We start from the raw sequence: 12,326 nt of genomic DNA on the forward strand, positions 1-12,326 counted from the left end.
ATCTTTCTAAATTCCCCCTTTTCCTCCATCATCCAACCTCGCCTCTATAAAAAGAGGTGTTAATTTCAGTCGGTGTGTTGAGCTTCATTTCCTTTCACAACATCGGAGCTGTGACTTTTAGCAGCTGTACACCTCTCAAGGTGTTTGAGTGAAAGTGATGTTGGAGAATTGAGGTCGACCGGACGACCTGCACCTCAGCGCTGATCGTGATCACAGATTGCAGAAGAATTTCTCTTTTTCATGTTACCACCACAAACTTTAATATATATCTTCGGGATTTTATATGATAGACCAGCAAAAAGTTAAGAAGTGAGAAACAAATTTTTTTTTTTCACAAGTAAAACTAAAATGTAAGGTGTTCAGCCCCCACGGGTCAATACCTTGTAGAACCACTTCTGGTTGCAACTTCAGATGCAAGACTTTTAAAGAACCTCTACCGCCTTGGCACATCTAGAAACAAAACCTTTGATTCATTCTTCTTTGCAAAATAGCTCAAGCTCAGGGGAGAGAGGGCATCTGAATATCAATTTTCAAGTCTTGCCCTTCAGTTGGATTATGGTGTGGACTTTGACTAGGCCATCCTAACATTGGAGCTTTGGCTGTATGTTTAGGGTGGTTATCCTGCAGGAAGGTTAACCTCTGTGGTCTGAGCATGTTTTGATAATTGGATGTTACCATCAGAAACAAGTAAGGAAAAAAGTAGTTTTAAAAATAAAAACTAAAATACCAGCATGGAAACTGTAAATTTGGTTTGATCTCCTATATACATATAACTAACATCTGCATCAGAAGAAAGAAATGAAATAAAAAAGTGACTTTTTAGTAAAAATGCTAAATATTAATATAAAATACAACTTTTCTAGTTTTTGTGGTCGAAAAAAGTTCAAATTAAAATTTGGTTTGATTTTTATTTCCAAATAATACAAATAAAATCACAAAACCAGCAGCAAAGAGAAATGAAACATTGTCCTGTATTCTCTACATCTCAAAATTGTAGTAACAATGTATGGTTCACATGTAATTAAAAAAAAATATTAATTGGCTTCAAAACTCAAACTTTTAGATATTCATTGTTATTGTTGATGTTATTGTTCGTTCGTCTATATTTGCTTAGCTGTGAAAAAATCTGTGGTACAACAAATTTAAGGTGTACAGAAGAAACAGCGCCTCCTACAGTCACAAAATATTCTTTTCATTACTGGTTTCCGAGGAAGAAATCCAGTGACCAAACGATGAACAGCCCCAGTTTCAAGTCTTTAACAGGTTTTCTTCCAGGATCGCCATGTCTTTAGCTCCATTCATCTTCCCATCGGATGTGACCAGCTTCCTTATCCTTACTGAACAATGCATCCCCACAGCATGATGCTGCCATCACCATGCTCTCTGTTGTTTCAGTGTTATCGCATTAAATCCCAATTTAAAAAAATTCTCTGAAGTTTATAGTTGTGAAAACTTTACGGAGGTGAATACGTCTGCGAGGCACTGCATGTATGTCATCCAGCCATTAAAACTTCCCAGTGGAACCCAGCCAATCCATTACTCCGATTGATCAGTAAAATGCCCCGAGGAGATGTAAACACTAGATGCACCAGCAAGACTGGTGGAGAATCTCAAAACAGTCGAATGGCATTTCTCTTCCTGTTCCCACCCTGATTTTATTGACATTAGTTTGAAAAACCATACACAGAGGAAATTCTTGCTTAGCACCCTGTTAATCTTGCTAAAGCGCGAGGAATCCATATGAGGTGAGGAGATAAGGAGACGGTTTATTCTCCTCTCCTTTTCAGTGGTTACAAACATGATTGGCACATGCAGGACTTTTTAATACCAAGACTAAAGGTTTAAAAATCAATGCAAGGCAGTGGACTAAATGCTCACTTCAGAGAGAGAAAGATTAGGAGACACGTGTATCTATTAAAATGCACAGTGTAAGCTTTATCCTTCCCATAAAGCATTGAGGATTGCACAGCTCCTTCGAGAATTCATTCAACATGCACTGAAATAAACACACACAGAGCTAAAACGCCAGTGTTGAGTTTTTATTCAAGTTACGTTGAGCAGAAAGACCAAATTTATACAAGAATGCTACGAACAACCACAAGACTGGATATCTGAAGTGTTGCACGAGCTACCATGATGCCACCAGTACAATATCTGTAGTGGAAATGTTCTGAGTGGGATTCATGTCTCAAAGCTGCTTAAGAAAAGTTACCAAAAACTGAAATGTGTCTTTGAAAACCCTCTGATAGGTAAAATAGGTATAATTTATAATAAGCAGTTCTCATGTTTTCATGCCGATTCATTGGTGATGCAGATGTGATTCTTCTTTTTTGATGATATTTGATGATGACGGAGGTTTTGCTTTCCAAATTGAGATACAAAGCTGTCAGAGACAAGGAAGCTTAAACGAAAATCATACACCAGGATTAGTCTGAGGATCCCAGGTCGCCCACTCGTTTGCATGGAAAAGTAAATCTGTCCTTTGTTTTGCATTTCCAGCAGCATTTTTGCTCTGTCCATTCATGTTCTGAATATTTTATCTCCACCACTGGAAGTACTCTGTTTAATAACACATTTCTAACACCAGTCCAACAGGAACAAAGCGTGCCTGCGAAGGTTTGACAAAGAGGTGAACGTCAGCCAAATAATTAGGGAAACAAATCATGAGGAAAAGACCAAAAGAAAACACTCGGCTACATCTGCAGAGAACAGTGTCCCCCACTATTTGCATTTCAGGCACCCAAAGCGGGAGAATAAACATCAGTTTTTGGAGCGTGACATGTTAAACACATTGCCTGTTGGCTACAGCCAAACAGCTTTGAGAAAAACTCTTGGAGATGCTGAGCATGGCTTTTTGTTAACCATTTTACAAGCCTGCTGAACAGAACTGGATCCACGTGTCGTTTCACGGCAAGAAGAGTGTGCTGGGTTGGTGTTGATAGCGAGCAGCTGAATGGCTGGCTGAGGAAGCACGTGTAGGGTCATCTCAGAGGTGGACGGAGGGGGGGTAAAAGGATGCTGCATGGCTGTTAAACTGCTTGTTGGTGAATTAGTCACGGCAGGCTGAGGCGCAGAGCCGCTGGGTAGCTTGGCATGGCTTGGGGCCATACAAACAGCGCAAAAACAGGGTCACAGTGATGCACATGAAAATAAATTTTTACACTGAGCAGGAAGAAGTAGAGGAAGGGAGCGAGTCGGAGGAGCTTGGATTTTTCTTAGACCTCAGGGGAGCCGAGGAGCTTTTGTGATGGCTGGATACCTGGGATCCCTGAATTTGTTTCACAGTTGGAGAGCGAAATAAAACAGCTGTGGGCTCGCCCCCCAGTTCCTGTTGACGTTGCTGCTCGGGAGCCTGGAGGAAATGTTCATCGTATGGACAGAAACAGTCACCTCACAGGTTCACAACTGGGATCCTGACACAGCAAGAGATGAAAGAAGAAAAAGAAGAGTGAGAAGGAAAGCAAGGAGGAGGTTGTCTGAGTGAAGGCCTGAAGCTGGTGTCGATGGAGAGCCGCATCACAGGGGACTGCTGAGAGGTGGAGGAAGGGGAGAAAAAGCCAATGGGTGGAGGAAGCGAGAAGCAGCACTAGAGAGTGGCTCTATAATTATCCTGATTGAGATTAACTTAAAATACCCTTAAACAATAGCATCATTTCATGGAAGGTGGCTCGGCGCCTCTTTCATAGGCGCCAGATGACTCATCTGGAGAGGGAGTTTGAAACACTGATACATCTAACAGCAGCACCATCACTCCAGGCCTTAATGTTCTACAGAGAATAGCACTACTGCCCAATTATGCTCCATGCACATCCTCACAGTGCAAGCAACGATAATAAGGTTGCACACACACAAAGAAGCAAACTTAAACCCAGATGTGCGTGCACACATACACACCAGACTCACGGACAAACACTCGGGCCGTGCAGGGCCGCTAGGGTGACTCATTACCTCTCCCTGTCAGTGAAGGAGGAGGATGTGCTGTGCAGCGTCTGCCTGCTGTCCTCCGAAGCAAGGGAGCGGGGGAGCGCCAGGGACAGCGGGGGGGCCACACCACGGGAAAGCGGGGGTGGATGCTGGGAACAGCTGCGATCGTAACTGGGAGAGAAAGATGAGAGGAAGTTGTAAAGTGAAATGAAACAAAGAGTTAGGAGTTTGAGTCAGATATGAGGGAAGAGCAGAAAAATGACAGCAGATCTCGAGAAAGAGAGGTGACAAAAAGATGAAGAAACAAAGTCAGAGAGCATCAGGGACATTGAGTCGCTTAGCATCAGCGAGCACATTACCCTGCCACTGTGAAGGAGAAAAACATCGAACTCATTAAAACACTGTCAGTGCTGTGAAGGAGGCAACTCTGCAGAGCGAGGGAGGAGGGGGGTCATAAGGGGTGAGGTGAGAAGTGTGCAACAAGGTAGATGTATTCATTTTCCATGAAACTGGTCACATTTTGTCACATTACAACCACAAACTTTATGTGACAGAAAAACACAAAGTGCCACATAAATGTGAAATGGATAGAAATGGTTTTCCAAACTTTTTATTGTATTCAGCCCCTTTTACTCTAATACTATTGCTAGTAAACTGTGTATCATTTAATCTCAGTATAAATCCAGCTGTTCTGTGAAGGGCTCAAAGGTTTGTTAGAGAACATTAGAGAACAAACAGCATCACAAAGTCCAAGGAATACAGCAGACATGTCAGGGAGAAAGTTGTAGACGAAGCTAAATTATAAAAAATATCCTAAGCTGTGAACGTCTCACAAGGAAATACAATCAATCCATCATCTAAAAATGGAAAGAGTTCAACTGCCAAGATATGGCCATTCACCTAAACTGACAGCCAAGGAGAACGTTAATCAGAAAAGCAGCCGGGAAGGCCACTTTAACTCTGGAGCAGCTGCAGAGATCCACTGCTCAAGTGGGAGAAATCAGGCCTTTAAGGAAGAGTGACAAGAATAAAAACGTTGCTGAAAGAAAGCCACAAGATGTCCTACTTGCAGTTTGCCACAAGCCATGTAGAGGACACAGCAAACATGTGTACGGCTTGTCTCTGAAATTACTGTCCAACATGCAAAACACTCATCTGAACACATCACCTTGAAAACCGCCAGGTCCCTGGTGAAACATGGTGGCGGCAGCATCATGCTGTGTGATTACCTTCAGTAGGGACAGGGAAGGTAGTCAGACATGAGAAGAAAACCCATCAGAGGCTGCAGACTGGGGCTAAGGTTCACCTTCTAGGAGGCTGACAACTCTAAACATTCAGCCAGAGCTACAATAGAATGGATTAGATCTCTCCATATCCATGTGTAGAAATGGCCCAGTCAAAGTCAAGACATAAATCCAATTCAGAATCTGTTGGGAGGATTTGAAAACTGACATTCTCTATTCAATTTAACTAAGCTTAAGCTATTTTGCACAGAAGAACGGGCAAAAATGTCAGTCACTAGATGTGCAAAGCTGGTAGACATACTGCAAAAGACTTACTGCTGTAATATTAGCAGAAGGTGGTTGTCCAAAGTAAACCATTTAAAAGCCATGTATCCATTCCGCTTCCACTTCACAATTAGGCACTACTTTGTGTTGGTCTATCACATAAAATCTCAATAAAAACAAACTGAAGTTTGTGGTTGGGATAAAGTCCCAGAGGTGTAAATACTATTTGCATGGCACTGTGGGGGCATCACTGGACTCCTAAAGAAACTGCGTGGAACAACAAAGTTGTTCTTAGAGCCATAAAAAGCCATCCTAACCCCTTATTTTCCCACACTAACACCTGTCCATTTCTGGCTGACGCTTTCTCTCGCTACACACTCAGCATCCTGCTTCATAGCATTATCCACACAGAGAAAGAAAAAAAATTCACTGAGCACATATGCTGCTCCTCTATAATCATAATGAACTGGACGATGGCCAATTTCCACTATAGGCTATCATTTGAGTCCATCTGCACCCTCCCCGTTCGTTCCACGGCTCTTCTCTCCATCTAACACATGGTGTTATTTACACATTTATGACACTGAAGCACGAGCCAGTCTATAGAGAGGGCTCTGTTGCCTTTTCTCCCAGCAATTCTCTCTGTTCCAGCTCTTTTTTTACATCCACCAGCACGGCATGGCACGGCACGACATGACCACGCGGTGGGGGCTCGTGAGAGGAAGTTATCAGAACAACAGTGAAGCTGGTCTCAGGAACAGGGAAGACAAATCGTGTATCTGCTCCCGGCAAACCGGAGGATTATCTGTGAATCTTCAGCCAGGCTGGTGTTTCTGGGAGAAGTAACAGACCGGTGACGGGAGATAAGAGCACCGAATGTGCAGAAGAGGGAACTCAGGTACCTCAGACAAAAAAAAAAAAATCCCTAGGAGGAGGAGAGAGAGGAAAACTAAGATTAAGAAGGGGTAGAAAAAAGTATATTATTAGAGAAAGAAATGTAAATTTAGCATATAATAGACTTTGGGATAAGATTCAAAGATAGGAGTAATAAAGTGAGGATGAAGAGAATGGAAGTGTGAGGAGAGGGAAGAGAAGGGGTCCCAGTGGTCAAATAAACTGAGATCTTAATGGTTTTGATCAGCAAAGTGTGTGAGTACCTCACTACATCACATAGATGACTCCTCATTTCCAGCTAACGGCCAAGTGTCCACCTTCCCTGCTATGAACACATACAGACCCACCTCCTGTTTACCACCATGTCTACATGTTGTGAGAGGTCCAGGTGGGCTGCTGTTGAAGAACGGTCGAAGGTGGAGGCCAAGCTAATGTCCAAGCTGGTGAGTTAGCCAATCAGAGCCATTTTCTGTCCTCCCCTCCTCGTGCTACTGATCATGGCAAATGTTTAATCATTGCAACACTAATGGCTCTAAATGACACATCTGTGCCAACTGTGACTTTCAGGAGCACAAGTGTTGTTAATAAAGTCATTAGCAGGCAATTACTCAGCTTTCACTTGAAGAGGGGGACCACACAGAACCATTACGTAACCATCAACGATACACAAACAAGACACACTAGCATGGGACCACCATCCTCTCAAACAACCATACGCTCAGGATATGAAACATAACAGTGCCTTAAAAAAGTATTCCTACCCTTTAAACGTTTCATTTGTCACGTTACAACCACAAACTTCAATGTGTCTTAATGAGATTGTATGTGATAGATCAACACAAAGTAGAGTGGTGGAAAACATACATGGTTTTCTAAATTTTCCAAGTCTTGCCACAAATTCTAACTTAGAGCACATCTGTACTTTGACTAGGCCATCCTAACACACTTTGATCTAACCCGTTACTTTGTTGCTCTGGCTCCATGTGTTCTCCTGGATTTATTTAGCTGCATTCATCTTCCCATCAACTCTGACCGGCTTTCTGTCCTGGGTAAATTAAAGCATCCCCACAGCATGATGCTTGCACCACCATGTTTCGTCATGGTGATAATGTTGGTTCCCCACTACACAGGGGCTTGCATGTAGGCCAGAAAGTTCCACTCTAGTCTCCTGTGAGCAGAGCACCGTCCTCTATATCAGGCATCTGCAACCTTTACAATCCAAAGAGCCATTTTTGCCCCCAGTCCAGCTAAATAAACTAGTTCAGAGCCACAAATGACACACGACCTTTTGAAACTCTTGTAAAAACAGAATGGATACGTTTTCTTCTATGGGATGTTCATATTTGTGGAAAGCAAAAGTAAAAAAATGCACTTAGTTTTCAATCTGACGACAAAAACTAATCTTACCGGCGTTGTTCTGTCATTCTTTTTAGGAAATAGATTAAATTATTCATTCAAAAAACTAAACCCTGTATTTGTTATTATATTTAAAAACATTAGTTGGTTTATACATCACTTTTAGCCAAAATTACTAAGAGCCACTGTGGAGGGTCAAAAGAACGACTTGTGGCTCCGGAGTCGCAGGTTGAGACCACTGCTGTGTCCCCTTTCATGGCTTGGAGAAAACTGCAGGACTTCTTATGCCTTTTCTTTTAACAATAGCTTTAAACAAAGGCCACTCTTCTATAAAGCCTATATTTTTAGAGCAAACAACTAATGTAAACATATTCTCACACCTGAGCTGCAGCTCCTCCGTAGTCACCTTGGACCTCTTGGCTGCTGTTCTGCTACCATGCCCAGCCTGTCAGTTTAGGGGACGGCCATGTGTTGATAGCTTAGTTGTTCCACAGTGTTTCTACTTTCTGACCCAACCCAGTCTTTCTCCCTGACCAGTCTGCTGTGTTCCTTGGCCTTCATGATGCTGTTTGTTCCTTTTAGTAACTGGGTGGCATATGAAGGGAGGTGGTTGCACTGGAGTTTATTTAGGGGTATCAGAGTAAAAGGTGTTGTAAATAAATGCACTTCTTAGCTTTAAATGGACTGTTTTTATCTCTTTTTTGTGTTGGTCGATCACATATAATCCCTAAAAAACCACATTGAAGTTTGAGGTTGTAACATTCAAGAGGTATGAATACCTTTGCAAAGAGCTGTTATCTTCTGTTGTCTCTAGACTATACTGTTGAATGTCTTATTAAAAAAACGATTTTAATTGAAAACTAAACCATCTCCACTTCCTCCACTCAAAACTAGTTCAGCTAAACCCGATTAGTCCATTTAAGACATTTCCAAATATTAATGAAGTGCAATTATGCCTGCAATTAGCCAGATAAAAGCTTAAAAAAAGAAACTCCATTTTAAGTAGCACGGTTATGTTTTATTCATTTCATAACTCTGAAGGTTTATCTTCTAACTCCTCAGTGGCCTCCTAATCTCCAGTTTAGGAACTAAGCAACTCTACAACTGACCTCAATACATCCTGACTTGAATGGAAATTTCCATTATTATAAGAAGATCTAATGTCCACGCCAGGAATCTCAATATCCAAGAAACCCATACGATTTCAGCCTAATGGTTACATCATGCATCAGAAAGTTAAATTTTATCTGATTAAACCTTTCCAGCAGAAAGCCCTGGGGTGTTTTAATCAGGACTTGTTAACCCCATCCTTCTGTGGGACAGGTGTCCAGCTCACACCGTGAGGGTCCGTCATTTTATATTCATGTATTCATACACAGAGAAGAGTAAAGGAGAGAGAGAGTTTGGGCTCCTACCAGAGTTTGGCTGTGATGATGACGGCTGTCAGGATGAGCACCGAGGAGATGGTCACGGTGACGTAGAACTGAGGGTCCACTGAAACACACACATCAACACAAATGCTCCAAAAACATGCAGACAGATGCATCGCAGTATATTAGAAATATCATCAAAAAGTTTTTCATTCCAGTAAATCAATTCAAAATGTCAAACCCATAATATGTATAACAGAGTGATATATCTCAAGGATTTTTTTTCTGTAAATTTAGATGATTATCACTTACAGTTAGTAAAAACCAAAAATATTACATAAGGCTAATAAAAATAATAGAGAAATGTTACGGCCAGCAGTCAGGGACAGTCTCCTTAAAGAGGATAACCCACAACATGTGTCATTGTTAAAGAAGCTAGCTGTTCACAGAGAGCTGTACCCAAACATATTAGTAGCAAGTTAAATAGAAGGAAAAAGCTGTGGTAGAAAAAAGGTAACAGCCTTAAGCGAATTGTAAAGCAAAGCCCATGGAAGAGTTTGGTGGAGATCAACAAGACATGGAATACAGCTGTTACATAAAACCACTCCGGAACCAGAGAGAACCGTCAGAACCGTCTTACCTGGGCTAAGCAGAAAAATAACCCCAATGTTGCTCAGTGGTCCAAAGTCCTCTTTTCAGATAAAAGTAAAGTTTGCAGTTCATTTGGAAATCAAGGTCCAAAAAGAAATGTTGAGAGGCACAAAATTCCCGGTGTTGATCCTCTGTGTTTTATTAGGGCCAAAGTCAGCCAGGAAGTTTTGCAAACTTAATGCTTCCTTCTGCTGACAAGCTGTGAGGAGATGCTGATTTTATTTTCCAGCAGGACTTGGTACCTGCCCTCAATGCCTAAGGCAAGCTGGTTCAATGGCCATGGTGTTCCTGTTCTTGATTGGCCAGCAAACTGACCTGACCTGAACCCGATAGAGGATCTATCAGGTAAAGTCAAGAGGAAGATGAGACACCAGACCCAACAATGCAGATGACCCGAAGGTCGCTATCAGAGCAACCTGAGCAGAACCACAGCCTGATCGGCCTCCATGTCACACTGCACAGATGCAGCAATTCAAGCAAAATGAACCCCAACCAAGTATTGAGTGAATATCCTGTATAGCACATGGGCGTTCTTTTTGAGATTTCTGCATTAGAAATCTTTTTTTATTGATCTTATGCAATATTCACATTTTCTGAGAAACTGACTTTTGAGTTTTTATTATCTGTAAGCCACAGTGATCCAAATTAACAAATATAAACACTTGAAATATATTCCTCAGTGTTAGTTCTATATATGAGCTTCATTTTTTAAATTAGATTATTGAAATAAAATAACTTTTCAATGATGTTCTGATTTATTGAGATACACCTGTAATAAATTCAGAACAACAGAAGAAATCAATAAAGCCAGCTGAGACATGAAATTGGATGTGCAAGGTTCTGGCCTCCGTCTATAACACCAATCCAATGCCGTCTTCTCTGCTAGTGTTTTATGCAGTTTTGACACGGGCCGAATTCTCCCTGTGAGTGATGAGATCTTTATTAGGCATTCCCCACCACAGACACAGCCGGCTGCACATGGGAGGGTGTCAGCCTTCACCCCTGTGACAGCTAATTCCCTGTAGGACTCCTGGCGTGAGAATGTGTGCGCTCACTCAGGTCCACCTTTATTTAGAAACCCTTCATGCGGATCTCCTGATGCCCACCTTCTTCTGGTTCGGTCTCCTCCGCCTCCGTCCCTCCATCCTCTTCTCTCTCCCGGTTCCTGGACTCCAAGGACGCCTTCTCCTGCGGCTGCACGCTTGAATCGTGATAGACCCAATCCCCAGGTGTGACGGTGCTGACCTCCTGCTGGCTCCTGTGGAGGTGCAGTTGGTCGGTTTCCTGGCTGGAGAGCAAGTGATAGGTGGCATCCTCATCCAGCTGCTGCGTGGGACCCCAAACCACCGCCCACAGCGGGGTGGGCGTGACCTGGGAGTTGACGGAGAGCTGTACAGACAGGGAGTCCACCTGCTCCTCGTCCTCTTCGCTTTTACAGGTGGAGGGCTGTGTGAGCAAGGCAGTCAGGAGGAGGCAGATGAGGGCAGCGAATCGTGTGACAGGAGAGATGGAGCTGAAAGAGGAGTGACAGAGGAGTTATCAGAGAGAACCAGTTGCCCAGAGGTGCCCTGCACAACCTCAGCAGCTCAGGCATCGATTCCCATGCCAACCATCAATCAGAGTGACATTTTATGCATCTGTATCCCATACTCAGAAATCTTACCATCTCTCCATCGCTTCGCTCTGTTCACAGAGACTCTTCTTCTCCGATCATCTCTGCAAGACATGAGGGCAAGAGAGATAGAGAAAACAAGTGGGGAGGATTTTTCTTTTTTCTTTTAATCCATTTCTCCCATTTAAAAACCCAAAATAAACACAGAAACCAACATGAGGACTGGCTCAAAGCAAACTTTGTCTCTTAAAAAAGAAAAAACAATCTTCACAAAGCTTTCCCAAGGGAGATCTAAATTTATCACCGTTATACGCTACATGTTTGCACAGAAACATCTGCATTCAAAAAAAGTACACACTCACAGTCTGCTCTGCTCTCCCTTTCACAGTTACACCTGAGCGCAGCACATTAATCATCATTACGAGCATCATGCACGGAGCCAGCACTCAGTATGGCACTTTGGGCAGAAAGAGGGAACTTCTATCAACAAACTGCTGCCATAATCCCAAAGAAATGTCACCCGGAGACAGCACAGGCACGCCGGGAGTCGGACACAAGCACTCAGACACATATCAGTTATCATGCTTACCTCTGGCAGCGGCGAGAGGGAATGAGAGAGAGGGAGGCGAGAGGGGGGGATACAGAAAGCAAGTGAGGAAGAAAAAAAAGCATCGGTTGCCTTAGTGACTGAGACATGTAGAGTCTGCTAGAGTCAGAGAGGGGAGAGAGAACGATGTAGAGGAGGGCAACAGACTGTAGGAAAGAGATTTAAATGCTAATTATGTTTCTTTTTTTATTAAACGGACGCAGAGGAAAGGGAATGAACAGAAATGATACAACTGGTGACATCAATGAGATAATTGTGGAGGTGAGAAGTTAAAAAACTAAAATTAACAAATAAAAAAAACTCTTCGTGGTGTTTAGAAAAGCAGCAAGGACACCTCAGAGAAATGGAGAAAGAATGAGGAGAAAATGTAATTCCAGCTCATTTAATCGGGTTACTCCGGCAGA

At 42.6% G+C, this 12,326-nt stretch overlaps 1 protein-coding gene across 3 annotated transcripts; it reads right to left on the bottom strand.

Moving 5' to 3' along the window:
* Positions 1-2,024: 2,024 nt before the first annotated feature.
* On the bottom strand, positions 2,025-12,257 carry LOC124865463 (PILR alpha associated neural protein). Of its 3 annotated transcripts, none has more exons than XM_047360557.1 (6): positions 11,905-12,257; positions 11,367-11,419; positions 10,810-11,216; positions 9,098-9,176; positions 3,949-4,095; positions 2,025-3,413 (listed from the first exon to the last, which is right to left on the bottom strand). In XM_047360557.1, exons 2-6 carry the CDS (start codon positions 11,375-11,377, stop codon positions 3,392-3,394), a joined length of 666 nt encoding a protein of 221 aa, XP_047216513.1. In that variant the 5' UTR covers positions 11,378-11,419; positions 11,905-12,257; the 3' UTR covers positions 2,025-3,391. The 3 variants fall into 3 exon arrangements, with proteins under 3 accessions (XP_047216513.1, XP_047216514.1, XP_047216515.1); XM_047360558.1 differs by lacking the exon at positions 11,905-12,257 and adding an exon at positions 11,678-11,869; XM_047360559.1 differs by lacking the exon at positions 2,025-3,413 and adding an exon at positions 3,422-3,529.
* Between the last annotated feature and the right edge of the window lie 69 nt (positions 12,258-12,326).

Source organism: Girardinichthys multiradiatus, chromosome 3 (assembly GCF_021462225.1).
Source record: "Girardinichthys multiradiatus isolate DD_20200921_A chromosome 3, DD_fGirMul_XY1, whole genome shotgun sequence".
NCBI lineage: Eukaryota > Metazoa > Chordata > Actinopteri > Cyprinodontiformes > Goodeidae > Girardinichthys > Girardinichthys multiradiatus.

Bases quoted from the DNA above. Each gene is read 5' to 3' on its own strand.
- LOC124865463 (XM_047360557.1), bottom strand. The intron at 4,096-9,097 runs GTAGGAGCCCAA...TTTCTCTCCCAG, and splicing joins ATCATCACAGCCAAACTCTG to TTACGATCGCAGCTGTTCCC. The intron at 3,414-3,948 runs GTAATGAGTCAC...TTGCTGTGTCAG, and splicing joins TCCTTCACTGACAGGGAGAG to GATCCCAGTTGTGAACCTGT.